We start from the raw sequence: 17,014 nt of genomic DNA, 5'->3' as shown, positions 1-17,014 counted from the left end.
CCTTCTCTTCTTGGGAGCCTTTGAGTTGGCTTTCCTGTGGAAGCTCCCTGAGGGCAGGTTTTTATCTCTGTATGGTTCCTAACACATGTCTGTGGGATTCCTCAGTTGATCCTTTAGAAACTGGTTGGATCTCAGCAGTCCCTTCACACAGTCTAGGGAGATGGCCTTTTCTGTCCCTCTGAGAGCCATGAATTTGAGTTTCATGTTAAACAGCGTAGATGGACGTGGGCTCAGTGACTGCCCACTTGGTGCTGACCTTGTCTGTGGCCAGCCTCTCTGCACCACTTTCCTGGTGTTGGTGAAAGCACTGGACGTGTCCCGTTTCTTTTCTAGAGCTCTCGGATTAGCCCTTTGGGAAGGTGAGTGAGTTACTAGGTCAAGGCTGGCCCATTGGTTACGGGCCTGTGTCCGTGATGCTCTCTCTTTGTGACCCGCTGAGCGACAGAGGATGGCCCTTGCATCTCGTAGACCCTTCTCGCTGACACTGGAGTGTACTGACCAGCCACCCCCTCCCTGCCCCCGTTTATCACCTTACTTGCTTCCCCTGTGCCACGTTCAACAAGGACCCGAGAGTCACGTCCCTAGTAGGGTGCCCTGTGAGCTTGGGCACCAAAATCCCATCGCCCCCCTCTCCTCCCAACCCCAAAGGGGTCACGGTGTCCCCTCGGCCGTTCCCCACAACCACAAGCACATTGTGAACCAGAGCTTGCTGGAGACCTTACCCTGGGGCTGGCTGGAGTCGATTGTAAGGTGCCCTCAGTTCAGATGTTAGAAATAACATTTGTCCACCTTGACACTCACTTCATTACCAGATGGGGTTTGCTCACATACTCAGGTTAAAAGCAGGGCCTGAACCAGGTGCTTGGAAAGCAGTTTTGCAGTTTGATGAAGGAGGTGCCTCCTCTGTTAGGAAGTCACAGATTTTGTATTACTTCCCATTTAAGCAACGATGGCTTTTCTGCATTCTCAGGAGACTTGAGTATTTCAGCAGATCGATTAAGTGAGAAGCGCTCTCCAAATGATTTTGCTCTCTGGAAAGCTTCCAAGCCTGGGGAGCCGTCCTGGGAATGTCCTTGGGGAAAGGTAAGATGCATCACCTGGCTCCCTGCTCTGGGGAATGTACTTACCGTCAGAGACACCGTGTACCCATGGGGGGAGGCAGGTGCTCCCTCCTTAGCAGGTTGAGATACTGTATGTGGGTATGCACACACGCACACACACACATACATATATATGCAATTTCTCAATTATATGTTAAAAAAATTTAACATTCATTTCTTTTAAATTCTGAGTTCCAACTTCTCTCCCTCCTTCCTGCCCCCTCCCATCCCTTGAGAAGGCAGTCAATAGTATATCCATTATGCATGCACATGCAGTATCGTTGGGGCAGCTAGGTGGCGCCATAGTGGATAGAGTCAGGAAGACTCATCTTTCTGAGTTCAAATCTGGCTTCAGACACTTACTAGATGTGTGACCCTGGGCATGTCCCTTAATCCTGTTTGTCTCGGTTCCTCATCTGTAAGATGGGCCAGAGAAGAAAATGGCAGCCTGTCCAGAATCTTCCCCAAGAAAGCCCCAAATGGGGTCATGGAGAGTCAGGCACACCTGAATGAACAACACAGTATTGTTGATGATTAACGGAACTCTTGGGGTGCCTGGGTCAGGCCAGGCCAGGGCCCTGGTGCCGGTGATTCCTCTCCAGGTTTCCTTCCCTGACCCCCAGTGCTGGTCCCAGGCAGGCCTGGTTGAACTTGGATTAGTTAACTCCCTAAGTGAAGGGATGGGCTTGAAAAGCAAGGCCAGGGGCGTGGAGGCCATCCCAGAGTCTTGTCACTGGAAACAAATGCCCGTGTCTCTGCAGGGCCGCCCAGGCTGGCACATCGAGTGTTCTGCCATGGCCGGGACCATTCTGGGACCTTCGATGGACATTCACGGTGGAGGCTTTGATCTTAGATTCCCCCACCATGACAATGAACTGGCTCAGTCAGAGGTAAGTAGCCAACCAACCCCGCCATTGGCGCCATCAATGCACTGAGCTGCCTGGAAAACACTCACATTTTAGGAGACACTCCTAAAATGCGTGAGGCTGGAGAGCACTGAGGCAGAAGAGCCTGGTTCAGATCTCGGGGCGAGCGCAGCTGACACGCTTGTTTCTTAGCCGGGCTCTGGCTGGGAGGTTCAGAAACATCTGTTTTCCCCAAAGTCTTTAAGCCTTGACTTTCTGTCGCAGGCATACTTTGAAAATGACTGCTGGGTTAGATACTTCCTTCACACGGGCCACTTAACCATCGCAGGCTGCAAAATGTCAAAGTCTTTAAAGAACTTCATCACCATCAAGGATGCCTTGAAGAAGCATTCGGGTAAGGCCCGACCTTCCCTTCCCTCCTAGACGGACATGGCGCCAGGAAAGCCGGCGGCCCCTCCTCAGCCCTCCCACCCCTCTTTCATCTCTGCCTGCTGGGCTTTCCTGACCCTCTGACCTGCCCGACCGCCCCTCTCGCCTCCTCTGTGGGCGCTCTATCCATGGCGCATCCCTCGCTGCACTCCTTTGGGGGACCTCACGAGCTTCCATGGGCTAAGCCATCCTTTCTTGCGTCAAGCTCACGTCTCTCCCCTGAGAGATCTCTCTTCGTTCCCGCATCACCAGCCGCTGTTGGACAGCCCGCAGACAGCGTAGACCCAACATGTCCACCACTGAATCCCTAAAACTCCACACTTCCCCATGTTCCTAATACTGTCGTCCCGTCGCCCAGACTCGAAGCCCAGGCCTCCCCTCCCCTCGCCGCTCTCCCTTATCCCACGTTCAGTTTCTGGCTCCACCACATCTTCTCGAGCCACGCGGCCCCACCCCGGGGCAGCGTCCTCCCCTCACGCCTGGACTATTGCGGTCGCCTGCTGGGGCTGGGGGTAGGGGGATCTCCCTGCCCCGAATCTCTCCCCCTCCAGCCCTTCCTCCACTCCATGGTCAGAGGGATTTTCCTAAGGTCACTCCTATAGTCAGGGAATTCCAGGGTCTCCCTAGTCTCTGAGCTCCAAGATTCAGTGCTGGTCACGTCTTTGAAGCCCTTCCTCCACTGGCCCAGCCTCCCCACGCTTCATGGCCCAGCAGATTCTCCTTTGCTCTTCCCAATAGATGACATTCCGCCCATCTCCCACCTCTGTGCCTTTGCCTAGGCCGTCCCAGATGCCTGCGTCTTCCTCCCCGTCACCTGCTTCTTTGAACCCCTTGTTTCCTTCAGAACCTGGCTCAGGCGCCAGCGTCCATCTCCACGCGGCCTTTCCCGATCCCCCTCAGATTACCTTGTGGCAGTTTTGTACAGATCATGCCTGTGCTTTGGTGTGGGTGTGCGTGGGTGTGGGGGTGTGTGTGTGTGTGTTGACTCCCCTCACAGAGGGCGGGGGGGGTGCCCCTTGTGGCCCTCACACCCGACTGGCGCTCCGTCACTATTTAGGACTGACATTCACAAGTTTCACGTCACAGCTTTTTCATGCCAACGAGTGGGTTATTCTAATGTCTTTTCACCATTCCGATGTGTCTCATTACAGCACGCCAGCTGCGGTTGGCATTTCTGATGCACTCTTGGAAGGATACGCTCGATTACTCCTGCAACACCATGGAGTCTGCCATTCAGTACGAGAGATTTATGAACGTGAGTGTGCCCGCCGCTGTCCTGCCATGGGCCACCCGCGCGCATTTCACTTGGAAGCGCAGCTCCTTCCTCCTGTCCAGGAGGAAACCAGCCCAAGGGTAGCAGCTGCCCACAGGAGTTTACCTGGGAAGGGTCCTAGCACCTCGTGCATTTTTCTCGACAGTGCCTTCTCAGCTCCGAGCAGAGCCAGAAGCCTGAAGTGGGGATGCCCTGAGAAGCTGGCCATTCCCCCAAATCCTCTGTGCGCCTCTTCTGCGCTGAGAGGGTGACTCAGATGGGGCAGCTTCTCCCGCGCTCTCCCCTGGGGCACAAAGCCGCTTAGGAGCCTTAGTTCCAATACATTATCTCTTATTTTCTAGCTTTAGACCGCCTTGGGTTTCAGGAGGGGGTCTGCCGGAAGCGATCTTTGTTAATTTGACATTACATAAATTTAAGCATTGCTCTGCTGGGGGAGGAGCGTCCTCATGGGCAGAAACCCCCTTGTGCCCGGAGGAGCCTCTCCAGTCAGGTGGCTTGAGGTCACCTTGCTCGGGAGCTTGGACAAGGCAAAGGTCACAACGTGATCAGACACAGCTTTGCCCATAAAGCATTGCTTCTCCCACGATGTGCCCCGCCAGCGAGAAGTCTCCCTGGGCATCAGCCGAGGGCCCTCCTTCCTGTTCCCTCTGGCTGGGCTCGGAGGCCTTGGGTGGGCCACAGACGCGCCCCTCCCACTCGAGGGTGGGCAGGCAGGGTTCATCGCCCATCTCCTTTTTCCGAGGCCTCTGTCCTTGTTCCTGACCGTTCCTGAAGGGAAGATGGCCTGGAGAGCCTGGGGGCCTTAGAGAAGGGCGGTTTCTGGCGCTGTTTGGCTGAACCACAAGGGAGTTTTTCACTGTTTCCCACAGGAGTTTTTCTTAAATGTGAAAGACGTTCTTCGTGCCCCAGCGGATGTGACGGGTCAGTTTGAGAAGTGGGAAGCCCAGGAGCTCGAGCTGAACAACACGTGAGAAGCCTTCGTCGTGCTCTGGGGATTTTCAGTGTTTGGGGCGAGCTTCAGGAGGGGAGCACTGGCCGTCTGTGGGGGGGCTCCTCGTCTGGTGGACCAACCGAGGTGGTGCGCTGAGCTCCTGCCCTCTCTTGGAGCCCTCCGCGCAGCCAGCCCCTTCCTCATTTCTTCTCCGGCACAGTGGGGCCCCACGGCGGGGCTAGTCTGTTGCTTGTGTGGCCACGCGCCAGCTGACCGGCAGTCCTTGGGCAGCCCCGTGGCCTCCCGTTCAGCTTCCGTCAGCATTTGGGTCCCTGCGGGCCCGCTCCAGGATGAGGTCCCCAGGGAAGGTGTAGCCCAGGGATTTCCCAGGTGGGATCGACGCGTTTCTCTACCCACGGGGCATCAATTTGCCAACTGTTACCCCTCCTTCCTTCTCACCAGTTTTTATGCCAAGAAGGCAATGATTCACGAGGCCCTCTGTGATAACATCGACACGCGCACGGTCCTAGAGGAGATGCGGTCTCTGGTCAGCCAGAGCAATCTCTACATGGCGGCTCGGAAGTCTGCCCGACAACTGCCCAATCGAGGCCTGCTGGCGACCATCAGCGCTTACCTCACCCACATGCTGAAGGTGGGCCTCCTTCGGTGGGGTGGAGGCTGGGCTGCCGGGAGGGGTTTCTGGAGGTTCAGAAAGCAGCTCCTTTCTTGCCTCATGCCTGGGGGGGCGGGGCTTGCTCATGGAGCCCTGGGGCCCCCCGGCCACTTATTATATCGCTGATGTCATTGCCTACAGAAGGCAGATCCTCCACCTGCAGTCTGTGATCTGCTTTGTCCTCAGCAAAGCTAAGGGGTCGGGATGTAACACGGCATTTTGGGAGCCAGGAAGGCGCCACGAGGCTGGCACCTGTCTGTGGTCGGGCTCCTGCCTTGAGGAAGGGACCCCGAGGACCTGAAATGTCAGTGATGGACGGCAAGAGCCCCAGACCCGGCCCTTCCTGGTGCCCAGGCTGGAGCCCATCCCGTGGGTGCCTTTCTTGGGCCAGACTCTTAGGAAGGCCCCAGGCAAGGCTTCCCTGTACCATCTGAGGTGCTCTAAGGAGGCTGGGAAGCCAGGCATAGAAGGAGCCCAAGCTTGGCCACCCTCTGCTTTCAATGTGACATCGTGGTTTTCTTTGTCCCCCCGCTAGATCTTTGGTGCCATAGAAAGCGAAGAGACGCTGGGCTTTCCGGTCGGTGGGAGTGGGCCCAGCCTGAACGTGAGTAGAAGCTGAGTCTGTCTGGCCTGCCCTCCAGGCGGTTTACGTTTGCGGGTGTCTTGTCTGGGGAGGGGGTCTCATCCCCAGCTTACCTGGAGGAATCCCAAAGGAGGGAGAAAACAGGACTTGGGCACAGAGGCTGAACGTGGGCTTCCGCCCGTGCCTGGGAAGGAAATTGCCTAGAAAATGGCCATTTCAAGATTTTTGGGAGCCATCATATACTTCAGACCTTCACTTTCCAAAGAAATTATCGATTTAAAATTTGGTGCTCATTCATAACCTCAGCGTTTAGAACTGTGCCGGAGTCCAATGGCCGCAAACTCTAGATAGCCAGCGAAGCTTTTCAGTCGCAGGACGTAATCGGGGGCTTCCTGCACTGCCAGTTTGCAGGCATTTTGTCAAGAGAATTTAGACCAGTCAGCGGCCTCAGCGTAGGGAGAAGGGGGGCCTGCTCGGCTGTGTCCTGTGCCCAGGAGTCCTGGAGTGGCTGGGGCTGTGGGCGCTTCTTCCTGATCGGTTCCTTGGTAGAAAATCTCTTTTTGGCGACCCCTCTTCCCTGGGAGAGCAAGCATTTCTCAGACATCTACGGTGTGCATCGTAGCTGGGCCTGTCCAGAGGGGCAGGCGGCAGGCCTGTGTGGTCTGTGTCCCCTCCGAGGCTCCTGGCGAAGGAGGGGGCGGTCATGCCGAGCACCATAGAAGGACCCCCAGAAAGCGTGGGACTCAGGACATGAGCCCAGGGGGAGTGATTAGGGTCACCTCGTACCCCGTCTGCTCCTGGTTGGGAAGAAAGCTCGGGAGCATGCGTCCCTCCTCCACGGGCATCTCGGTTCAGCTAGCATGCCCCCGGCACACCGCTGGACTGACCGTGCCTTTACAGAGAGGAGGACACGCACAGCGACCATTAGACACGAAACACACAAAGGCTTTTCAAGAGGAGGGCACTTCCCGGGGGCTGCGGCAGAGCTGAGCTTTGAGGAAAGCTAGGAACTCTGAGAGGGATGGCTGGGGGAGTGCATCGCAGGCGTCAGGGACAGCCAGCGTAAAGGCCCGGAGGCAGGAGAACAGCAGGCTAGTTTAACTAGAACGTAGCCTGCGTGTGGGAGAACATGTGCGTTGGTGCCACTGAGCTTGGCTGGAGCCCGGTGTTGATGGGCAAGTCCATGTTTTGTCCCCAGAGTAAGAGGGGGCTATTGGAGTTTGTGGAGCTGGGAGGTGGGGGAGGGCGCGCTGCTGCATTAGGAACCCCTCCCTGGCAGCTGGGCGGCGGGGGGTCGGTGGCTTCTCAGAGAGGGAGTTGCCTCCTAAGAGGGGCTCCGTACGTTCCAGTCGGCCTTCGGCGCGGGTATCAGCGTCGGGGGTTCCCAGGACGCCAAGAACAGGCCTTTCCTGACTGGACAGCAAAGATAGGCCCTCGGCCCTGGGGCCCAGGCTCCAGCAGCCAGGGCACCTTGGCCGACTCCTTTGTAGAAAGGACTGGGAAATCTCTGAAGCTGGGGGGCTCAAACCCAGACGTGAACAGTCCTGGGTTCGATGTCGCTGCAGGTGAACCGAAGTCAGCCTGGGGAGATTCTCGAGCCTTCAGTGTAAAGAGACAGTCTGGCAGCTTCTAGAGAAAGGACCGCCCTCCTCCGAGTGCCAAGTACTGCCTTTAGAGCTGGGCCGGGGCTCCGTGGCCACAGGCCCACCAGGGGCACCCGAAGGAAACGTGGGCCAGCGGTGGGGGGAGGGCTGATGGAGGCTGTCAGGCTGCCCGCCTAACCCCCAAAGGCTGCTGGCTGCTCCATCGCTCTGAGGATGGCCTGGGCCCCTAGGGAAGGTCACCCAGCAGGGCTGAAGGCAAGAGTGCACTGTCCAGGGTCCTGCCCTTGTGCTCTGGCCAGGACCAGGCCTGCAGAGCTTTTAAAATGGAGGCCACGGGCTGAAGGGTCGAGGGGCCCTGCCAGAATCCAGGCCCGGCTATGCAGGGTCTTTCCTAGGGAGTGTTTTTAAACCTGCTGATCCCTGTAAAGAAGGAAACACTATAGTTTGTGCTAAATTAGGTGGCTGGGAGTCACAAAACATAAAGCCAGGTTGGTCCTGAGTTCAAATGTGGCATGGGATTCTCACCAGCTGGGTCACCCTGGGCGAGTCATTTAACTTGTATGTGCCTCAGTTTCCTTGGCTGTAAAGTGAGGATCATAACAGCATCTCTGTCTTAAGGCAGTTGTGAGGGTCAGACAGGGGTAATATTTGCAAAGTGCGTAGCACAGTGCCCGGGCCACAGTAGGTGTTCGGCAAATGCTTACTCGCTTCCTTCTGCCACTCTTTGGACATTGTCTCCTGCAGCTTGAGACCACGGTGATGCCCTATCTACAGGTGCTCTCAGACTTCAGAGAAGGGGTGCGGAAAATTGCCCGGGAGAAGAAAGGTAAGGGATGGGGGGGGCGGGTGGGGCTCCCTGGGAGGAGGGAAGGTTGCTGTCCCAGGGCCAGGCTTTTGGAATTCCTCCTTTGGCGTGTGTGTCCCTGGACATTTCAGAGTGAATTGTTTCTATTCCAATCATTGTTGACCTGGTCCTGGATGAAAATCTTAGCTGTAGGGCTGGTTTGCCAAGCCAGGCAGTCCCTGAGCATTTACTGAGCGCCTGTTGTATGCCAGAAACAAAAAATCGGGGTTGCCTGCTCCCGAGGAGCCACTGTCCTCTTGGGGGAGACACTGTCGTAGCCAGGGGCCCAGGAAGCTGCCGAGTCAGAAGAGGCTTCGGGTCCTGCCTCAGACGCTTCTCTGTGTCACCACAGGCAAGCAGCTTTAGCCCTCTAGGCCTCTCTTTGCTCATCTGTAAAATGGGCCTTTCCAGCTCAATGAGCCTCCGAGGAAGGAGGGCATTTCAGGTATAGGGCACAGCTTGGGCAAAAGCCTATAAATAGGACTTGGAGTGTTGTGTAGGAAGAGTAGGGAGGAGGCCAATCGGGTGGCCTGTGGGGCATGTGAAGGGCAGTGGCATAAGCAAGGCTGGAAAAGTCGAGAGGCCCAGACTGAGGGGTTTGTGTTTGACCATGAGGTCACAGGAAACCCTGAGTGCCCAAGGGGGGTGGGCGTGGGCTGGGAGGGGACGTGGATGGGTCTGAGCTGCCCCTGAGGAAGGTCGGGTGACAGGGATTGGAGACGGCAGAGGCTGGAGGCCGAGAGGCCAAGGCGGAGGCCTCTCAGTGGTGCCAGCGGTCTGTTGTTTGATACCGTTCTGGGTCTGACTCCCGTGCTAAAGGTCTGCCCGGGTGAGGGCAGGGGGAGAGGACCGAGCTGAGGGTCCTTCGCACTTTCCCAACAGAAGAGTGAAATGAACTGTCACTCAGGCAGTCTTCAGAATCTCAGCCACTGTCATTTTTTTTTTTTGTGCTTTTTTGGTGAGGCAGTCGGGGTTAAGTGACTTGCCCAGGGCCACACAGCTAGTAAGTGTCAAGTGTTTGGTCTGAGGCTGGATTTGAACTCAGGTCCTCCTGACTCCAGGGCCGGTGCTCTATCCACTGCGCCACCTGGTGGCCCCTCAACCACTTTCGGTGTTCTCAGTCGAATGAGGGAGGTAGGTTTGTAATTCCTGAGTGTTTCCTGGTTGTTCCAGCAGGTGCCATTGGCCTAGGGAGTCAGCATGACTGCTGGACACAGGAAGGCGCCGCTCTTTTCTTGTTCTGTGTGTTTTGACAGGGACTTAGGGAAAGAGTGAGCTGGGGAGGGGGAAGCACGGTTAGATGCCTGTAGTTAGATCTGAAAAAGATCTGGGGGTTTGAGTGGACCTGAAGCACAGTGTGAGTCAATAGTGGGATCTGATAGCCGAAAAGCTCACGGGATCCAGGGCTGCCAGGACCGGGGGTGGGGGTGGGGGGGCTGCTCCCTGCCGTGCCCAGCGCAGTGTGCCGTGTTCCATTCCGCGTGCCTCCTCCCAATAGCTGGAGATGGTCCAGACAAGGCAGTGACTATGGGAACTGCGGGCTTGGCTCCAGTGTCATGGGCGACAAGGAGGTTGAGCCCGCTTCCTTACCCGCCGTGATAACGGGGCTCCTGTGTGCAGGGGAGGGCGTGTTGAAGTGGGTGGAAATCACAGAGAGGCAGATGTGGGCTTGAGGTCAGGAAGGCTTCCGAGGGTCAGAGCGGCCCCCCAGCAGGGCGAGGTGCGTGTGGTAGTGGGGAATGTGGGGCGGGGGGGCCCTTTCAGCTCTCCAAATTCTGGACGAGTCAGCACTTCTTGCAGGTCTTGAGTCTAAATCTATTTTCCCCGACTAATCCAACTTCCAACCAGTTTTGATAAAAATACACACACACACAGACACACAGACACAAACACACACACAGACACACATGCAGACACACACACACACACAGACACACACACAAACACACAGACACACATAGACACAAAAACACACCCAGACACAGACACACACAGAGACACAGACACACAGACACAGACACACAGACACACACATACAGACACAAACACACAAACACACAGACACACACAGACACACAGACACAAACACACACAGACAGACATACACACAGACACAAACACACACACAGACACATAGACAGACACACAGACACAAACACAGAGACAGACACACATACACACAGACAGACACACACACAGACACATAGACAGACACACAGACACAAACACAGAGACAGACACACATACACACAGACAGACACACACACAGACACACACAGACACACACACACACAGACAGACACACATATAGACACACACACACGCACACACACGACTTTTCTTCCTCTTCGATGCTCGCATTTGCCCACGTGATTGGTTGGCCTTCTGGGCCCTACAACTTGCTTGAGGCCAGCGCCCAGTTTCTCGCGCACGGGCCTAGGTATTTTGGAGCAGTAGACGCTGGGCCTTTCTCACATGCGGAGGAACCCCTGCAGGAAATTCGATCTCTTGTCAGGGACCTTAGAGGGCCTCAAGGCCGGGGCAGTCACCGGGTGAGCGAGGCGCGAGCCGAGGCCCTGGGTTTTTAGTCTCTCTTTTCTGACGCTGCACGGTAGTCCCCCGTGGGGGGGGAGAAGATTCATCCCAGTCCTGGCCCCCGGGAGGGAGGGCGCTCCCGGAATCAGGCAGTCTGAACTCCGAGTACTGAGTTTTCTCTCGAGTTCTGATTGTTACAATATGACGCGCCCTGCTGGGCCAGTGCAGGCTCCAGGACCTCGTGCTCACTGGTAGCGTGAATGGCTCACCATCATGGCGGGCGCTGACTGGGCATGCAGCGGCTATCTTGACTGAGGCCATGGGGAAAATTGTGAATGAATCCACGTGTTCAGGACCACTGAATTGGACGGAAACAGGAGGCCAAACCATTCCGTGCAGGTCTACAGGCATCTTTTAATAAGAGAAGCCTTACATTTTAAAAAAGTATTTTTTCTTGTAAAATTTAAAAAAGAGATGGATCCTTAAAGTACCACCTCCCTTGTTCGATTGAAAACACCTAAGTGGTTGAGGGGCCACCAGGTGGCGCAGTGGATAGAGCACCGGCCCTGGAGTCAGGAGGACCTGAGTTCAAATCCGGCCTCAGACCAAACACTTGACACTTACTAGCTGTGTGACCCTGGGCAAGTCACTTAACCCCGATTGCCTCACCAAAAAAGCACACAAAAAAAAATGAAAGTGGTTGAGATTCCGAAGACTGACTGAGTCTGAGAATTGCTGCAGGAATGGGCAGGAGGCGGTCTGGTTGGCCTGGCCCATAGACTCTTCTCGGGCAGCACTGTCCAATGAGGCCGGAAAGGTCAGCTGGGGGAGTGCCTGAGCAGAGAGTGCTGGGCACGCATTTCAGCAATGTGGCCCGGGCAGCTGTGTGGAGAGAGAGAGGCTCCAGCGGAGGGCAAGGCCCAAGGTGACAGGCGCTGGGCGGAGAGAGAGGGACGAGACAACGTGGCAGCCGCCGGCAGGACCGAGCGGCCCGCTTAGATATGGCGGACCCAGGGAACGGGCAGGCTCTTCATGCGTGACCTTGGTGGGGAGAGTGCAGTGTGGGGGAGCCCGGGTCTGGAGGGGAAAGATCTTGGCTTCTGTTTGGACGTGTCGAGTTTGCGATGCCTCCACCACATCCAGTTCAGGTGCTCGGGGGAGAGGAGGGCCGGGCACAGCTCTGGGAGTCGTGTCGATGGAGAGGACACTTGAGTCCACGAGAGCTGCTGAGGGGTCAGGACGGAGCCGAGGGGGGACACCGGCCGGGACCAGGCAGGCGGGTGAGAGCCAGATGGGGGCTCTGGGGGCTGCCCCGCACTGGCACACTAGACCGGAGTGTAGGATTCCTGGGTTCCTTTGGTGTTTGTGAGGAAGGGCCAAGCCGGACTACAGGAGAGTTAGCAAGGCGTATACAGCTGGCGATGTAACAAACTGAACTGGCGGTCTTGGCCCCTCACCCGCCCCTTCCTCTGGACCACCACCAGAAGTTGCCCTGTTGCCCACTTTCCCCCTGGCACTTTGTCCCCTGTAACTTCTCTCCTATTTTCCCTCCTCTCTCTCTTCCTAGTCACCCCCCTATGGTCATCATGCCCTTGGGGACCTCAGAGGTACCACTGTGATAGCCCTTCCCCTGGTCACCCTAAGACACTGGTCTGACCACTCACTCTCCTGCTAAAAAAGCCTGCAGTGGCTTCCTATTCCTTTGGGATGAAAAAACATCTGGTCCCCTCCCACCTCACTTCAGACTTAGTATAGCCCATCCTAGCCTGGTCTGGCCTAGTCTAGTCTGGCCCCTTCTGGCCTAGCCTGGCCTGGCCTAGCCTGGTCTGGTCTGAATTAGTATAGCCCATCCTAGCCTGGCCTACCATGGCCCATTCTGGCCTGGCCTAGCCTGGTTTAGCCTGGCCTATTCTGGCCTGGCCTGGCCTGAGCTAGTATAGCCTAGCCTAGCCTTGTTTTGTCTGCCCTGGCCAGTGGCTATTTCAGTAAAACAGGGCTGGTGGAGGAAGCTGCTCTGCATGCAGATTTGGTTGGGGTTTTTTGGTTTGTTTGTTTTTCGCTGCGGGCAAAATATTCCATTAACCTTCCCTTGGAAAAGGATGTACAGTTTTGGCCTGCATCTTGGTCTCTCAAACGAGTTTGAATTATTAATGGAATTGGTCCTGAAGGAAGACTTTAAGTGGCCCTTGAATGAGCCTGAGTGCTGGGAGTCTTTGCAGTGTCAGAGAAACTTCTGGAACAGCCCAGGAGCTAAGCTGATCACTTGGTCCCGAATGTCGGCCAGGAGCCTTCTGCCTGCCGCCAGCCTCTGCCAAGCACAGCCAGGAAGGCCTGCTGGTCCTCCGTCTCCCCGCGAAGCCGGTCGGTGCTGTGTGCTAGCTTAGGGGGCCTGAGGAGCGCCAGGGTCACAGGAGCACAGGGGGCAGGGAAGGGGAAAGGACACCTCCTCAGGGACAGGCGGCCCAGGCTGAGCCCTCCTGTACCTAAATGCTGGACTCCCACCAGCACTCGGCATCAGGCCGGCCCGTCGTCGGCCGCCTCGTCTCATTCTCTGCTTTCAGAATCCGGGCAGCGCCCGTTTTCCGGGGTCTCTTCCTTTGGGCCCCCGGGGTCTGGCTGCTCTGGCCTGTTTGCGGGGATCATTTCTCTTCTTTCCCAGCAGAGGCTTTTCCAGTAGAGCATCATCTCCACAAGGGCAGGCATCTGCCTGGCACGTACTAGGTGCTTGGTGACTGGCTGCCTGGCTGATGGGCTGGGCAGAGGAGGGCGTTCTGGCCTTCTCCCTGTCCCGTGGCCATTACGGCTCCATCCTTCCCAGGACTGGGCCGTGTGTCGGCCGGCTTTATCCCCCACCTCAGACGGGAGGGGCGGTGTGTTTCCTGGGCATCCACGCCAGCCCCGTTCAATTGCGCTTCATCTTCTCGCTCGGACGGTTTCTCTTTGAGCCTGCAGAGGCTGATTCTTGAGTCCCCCAGGCCTCTGTTCTGGGATCTCCCCTTCCCTGTGCCCCTTGATCATGTCATGGGATCCTATGGGCGTGTGCCGACGACCACCAAACCTTCTTGAGGACCAAAGTGACGCCCCCCTGTGGCTGATCAGACGACGTGAACTGGGAAGGCTCTACTGCAGGTCAGGCACGCTTGAGGCGGATTCTCTGAATCTGCGCAGCTCGCGATCTCGTGTCCTGCTGTGTCTCCTGAGCAGCGGTCCCGCGTCACCACCTGTCTGCTGGACGGTTCCGTGTGGGCGTCCCCCAGGCATCTCCAGGTCGGCCCCTCACTAGACCACGCTCGTTCTCGTTCCCTCTGGCCGGGGGCACTGTCGTCCTTCCGCTTGCCCACGTGCCAGCCTTGGTGCCGTCTTCATCGGGCCCCCCCCCCGCCACTCTGCTGCCCAGGCTCCTTCCTTCTGCCGAGGGCGGGGGCTCGCACCTCTTTCCTCCTTGGTCTCCCCTCTTCCAGTCCTTTCTCAGAACGTGGTTCTGATCGTGTCATTACTGCCGCCCTGCCCCCCGAAAAGACTCTGGCGTTGAATGCTGTCCTTCAAGACTCATTTCATAGACTCCCCTCTGCTCAGTCTCCACTCCTGTGAAATGGGCTCTTGGCTGATTCTTGTCTTGCCTGCCTGCTGCCTTTGCCCAAAGGAGCGGCCCCTGTGTCTGGAACCCTCTCCTCCCCTCTCCCTTCACAACACAAGTCTTTTCTCATCTGCTGACCATTCTTGGCCTGTGAGTTTGTGCTTGTTTATCTCTGCCTTCCTCCCCTGAGGCCAGGGACAGGCTCCCTTCGGTCCACACCGCCAGCGTCTAGCGGGCTCACCATTCGTCCTGGGTTGCCTCCTGGAGACCCCGAGGCCAGGGGGTTCGAGCCACTCTTCCTGTGGACCCTGGGGATTCGGTCTCGCCTCTTTGTCCTCTTCTCAGCAGTTTGGAGAAGCTTCTTTAGGGAGAGATAAAAATAACCAGCAAAATCTCCAAAGTCATTCAAGAGAGCTGGAAGTGTTCTTGAAACCAGATCTCGTGGATTCTCAGAGCTGGCCTCAGGCCTCAAAGACATCCCACTGAACCCACAGCTGAAAAAAGATTCCCCCCAACCCCATTCCAAGAAGCTGTCGGCTGGCTCCTGTCTGAAGCCCTCTCCTCTATCCGTTCTAAATGGTAAGAAGTTCTTTTGGACCCTGAGCTCAGATTGAAAAGGGCCTCTTGGAAACTCCTGGCTCTGCCCGCGGGGGCCAGACAGAACCAGGCCAGCCCCTTCCGCCGGACCGCTGCTCTGTTGTGGCCCCGAGTTTTCTCATCCCCAGCTGCCTTCTCCGGTCCTTCCCCATCCTGGGCGTCTCCTCTGGACACTCTGCCTCCTGCCTGACCTTTGTAAAGTGTGATGCTCAGGGCTGAAGCCGTGCCTGGGCGGCTTCCCGGACAGTCGGCAGGAGGAGCACGGTTAGGGTTAGGGTTCCCAGCTCCCTGCGCCTTCTGTCCGTCTCCTTGTCTGGGCGCTCGTGGGCTCTTCTCCCAATGCTGCTTGGGTCACAATGGGCAGGAAAGCTCCAGTGCTTTGGCAGAGTGATCTCGACTGCACGTCCCCAGGCAGTCTGTGTAAGCAGGGGAGGGCCTGGAGCCAAAGCCACGCTAAGTCTGGCTCCGAGGAGCCGTCACGGCCTGGAGGGCCTGGGGCCACTGGGGCATCTTCAGGTCACTCGCATGTTACTCTGGGCAGGCTCCCATTGTGAGCACTGGTAGCGGACCACAGTTTAGCTCGGCCAAAATGCCTGCCTTCTTGGGATGTAGGATCTAATGGAGTGCTGTCTGCCTGCATCAGAGAAGTGTCCAGGGGCTTATTATGTAGACCTGAGAAGTCTGGGAAGGCTTCCTCCTGGTGGTGGCAGTTGAATTGGGCATTAAAGAATAGGTTGAGGAAAAAAAATAGGTTGGAGTAACTCAGCCAATGAAAAGGCCTTTCCACTAAAGTCATTAACCACCTAGTGTGTGCAGCCCAGTGCTGGGCACTGGCAGAGCAGAGAAAACAAACTGGGCCTGCCCTCAGGGAGCTTGCCTTCTCCTGGGGAAAGGGAGAGGAGGGACTTGTAGGCATATTGTGTGAGTGACCCAAGGCAGAGAGGTGCATTTACAAGGCTCAGAGCTCAGGGTGGTTCCAAGTGCGGCGTTCTTGGGCTGTGGCACGGTCTGGAGCGCCAGGCAGAGTAGCCACGGTGAGGCAGGAGGACATCGACAAAGGATGTGGGATGTGATCTGATCTGTGCCTGATGGGTCAGGTAGACACTCTGAGGCAGGCCACGTGAGGATGCCATCGCAGCGGCCCAGGCAGCGGAATAGAGTGGCTTGCCTCTAAGAGGGTGATTGTGTTGGGAACAGAGAGGAGATGATGTGTGTACAAGGCGCTGTCAAAACTGAGCCCACAGGTGATGAGAGACGAGGGAGAGAAAGGAGTGAGAGGTGCAGCTCTGCCTTTTGTCTCATGTGATGGAGTTTGGGATCCTGCCCCTTCCTCATGGAGACATGGGGAGGATCAAATGGGCGAGCCCTGGGAGAGCGCCCAGCAGGGCGGCAGCACTTGGGCCACTCCCTGCCTCAGTTTCCCTCTCTGCCTGGGGTGGGGGGGTGATTGACATTTTTTTTCTGTGACAAGAGTAGAGAGGTTACTCTCCCACCCTGTTCACCAGACTCGGTTCTTTGGGACTTTGAGCTCTTCCCAGAACTACAGTCCATCCTCAGAGGACGGAAATTTCTGCTGCCCTCTTCTCCTGGCCCCAGATGGCCGAAAGAACATGACCTCGCCTCTGCAGGCAGGCCAGAAGAGCAGGGGTGTTCTCAGTGTGTCCTGAGCCAGCAGCTGGGTGCCTGGGAGCGACAAGTGTACCCTGATGTGTGGGTTAGAAAAGCAGCAGAGGGGCAGTGATGTCCTGCCCTTGGAGAAGGAAGGAGGGGGGGGGGGAGGAAAGAAAGGAGAGAGGGAAGGAAGAAGAAAGGGAGGAAAGAGGAAGGAAGAAAGGAGGGAGGGAGGGAGGAAGGAAGGAAAGAAAAGAGAGAAGGAGGAAGGAAGGAAGGGAGAGAGGGAAGGAAGAAGGGAGGGAGGAAGGAAAGAAAGATAAAGGGAAGGAAGGAAAGAAAGAAGGGAAGGAAGCAAGGAAAGAAAGAGAGGGAAGGAGGAGAAAGGGAA

At 56.7% G+C, this 17,014-nt stretch overlaps 1 protein-coding gene across 2 annotated transcripts in view; it reads left to right on the top strand.

Annotated features, from left to right (window-relative positions):
• CARS (cysteinyl-tRNA synthetase) overlaps positions 1-17,014 on the top strand; it is a 47,708-nt gene that overhangs the window by 24,526 nt on the left and 6,168 nt on the right. For both annotated transcript variants that reach the window (XM_027868694.1, XM_027868693.1), the window contains 8 exons: positions 971-1,083; positions 1,862-1,990; positions 2,231-2,360; positions 3,547-3,650; positions 4,538-4,635; positions 5,062-5,251; positions 5,808-5,876; positions 8,204-8,285. In XM_027868694.1, coding sequence (XP_027724495.1) covers positions 971-1,083; positions 1,862-1,990; positions 2,231-2,360; positions 3,547-3,650; positions 4,538-4,635; positions 5,062-5,251; positions 5,808-5,876; positions 8,204-8,285 — 915 coding nt within the window. The remainder of the gene's footprint in view (positions 1-970; positions 1,084-1,861; positions 1,991-2,230; positions 2,361-3,546; positions 3,651-4,537; positions 4,636-5,061; positions 5,252-5,807; positions 5,877-8,203; positions 8,286-17,014) is intronic.

This window comes from Vombatus ursinus, unplaced genomic scaffold (assembly GCF_900497805.2).
Source record: "Vombatus ursinus unplaced genomic scaffold, bare-nosed wombat genome assembly UNPS02014790.1, whole genome shotgun sequence".
Classification (NCBI taxonomy): Eukaryota; Metazoa; Chordata; class Mammalia; order Diprotodontia; family Vombatidae; genus Vombatus; species Vombatus ursinus.
This window is presented reverse-complemented; position numbering and strand designations above follow the sequence as displayed.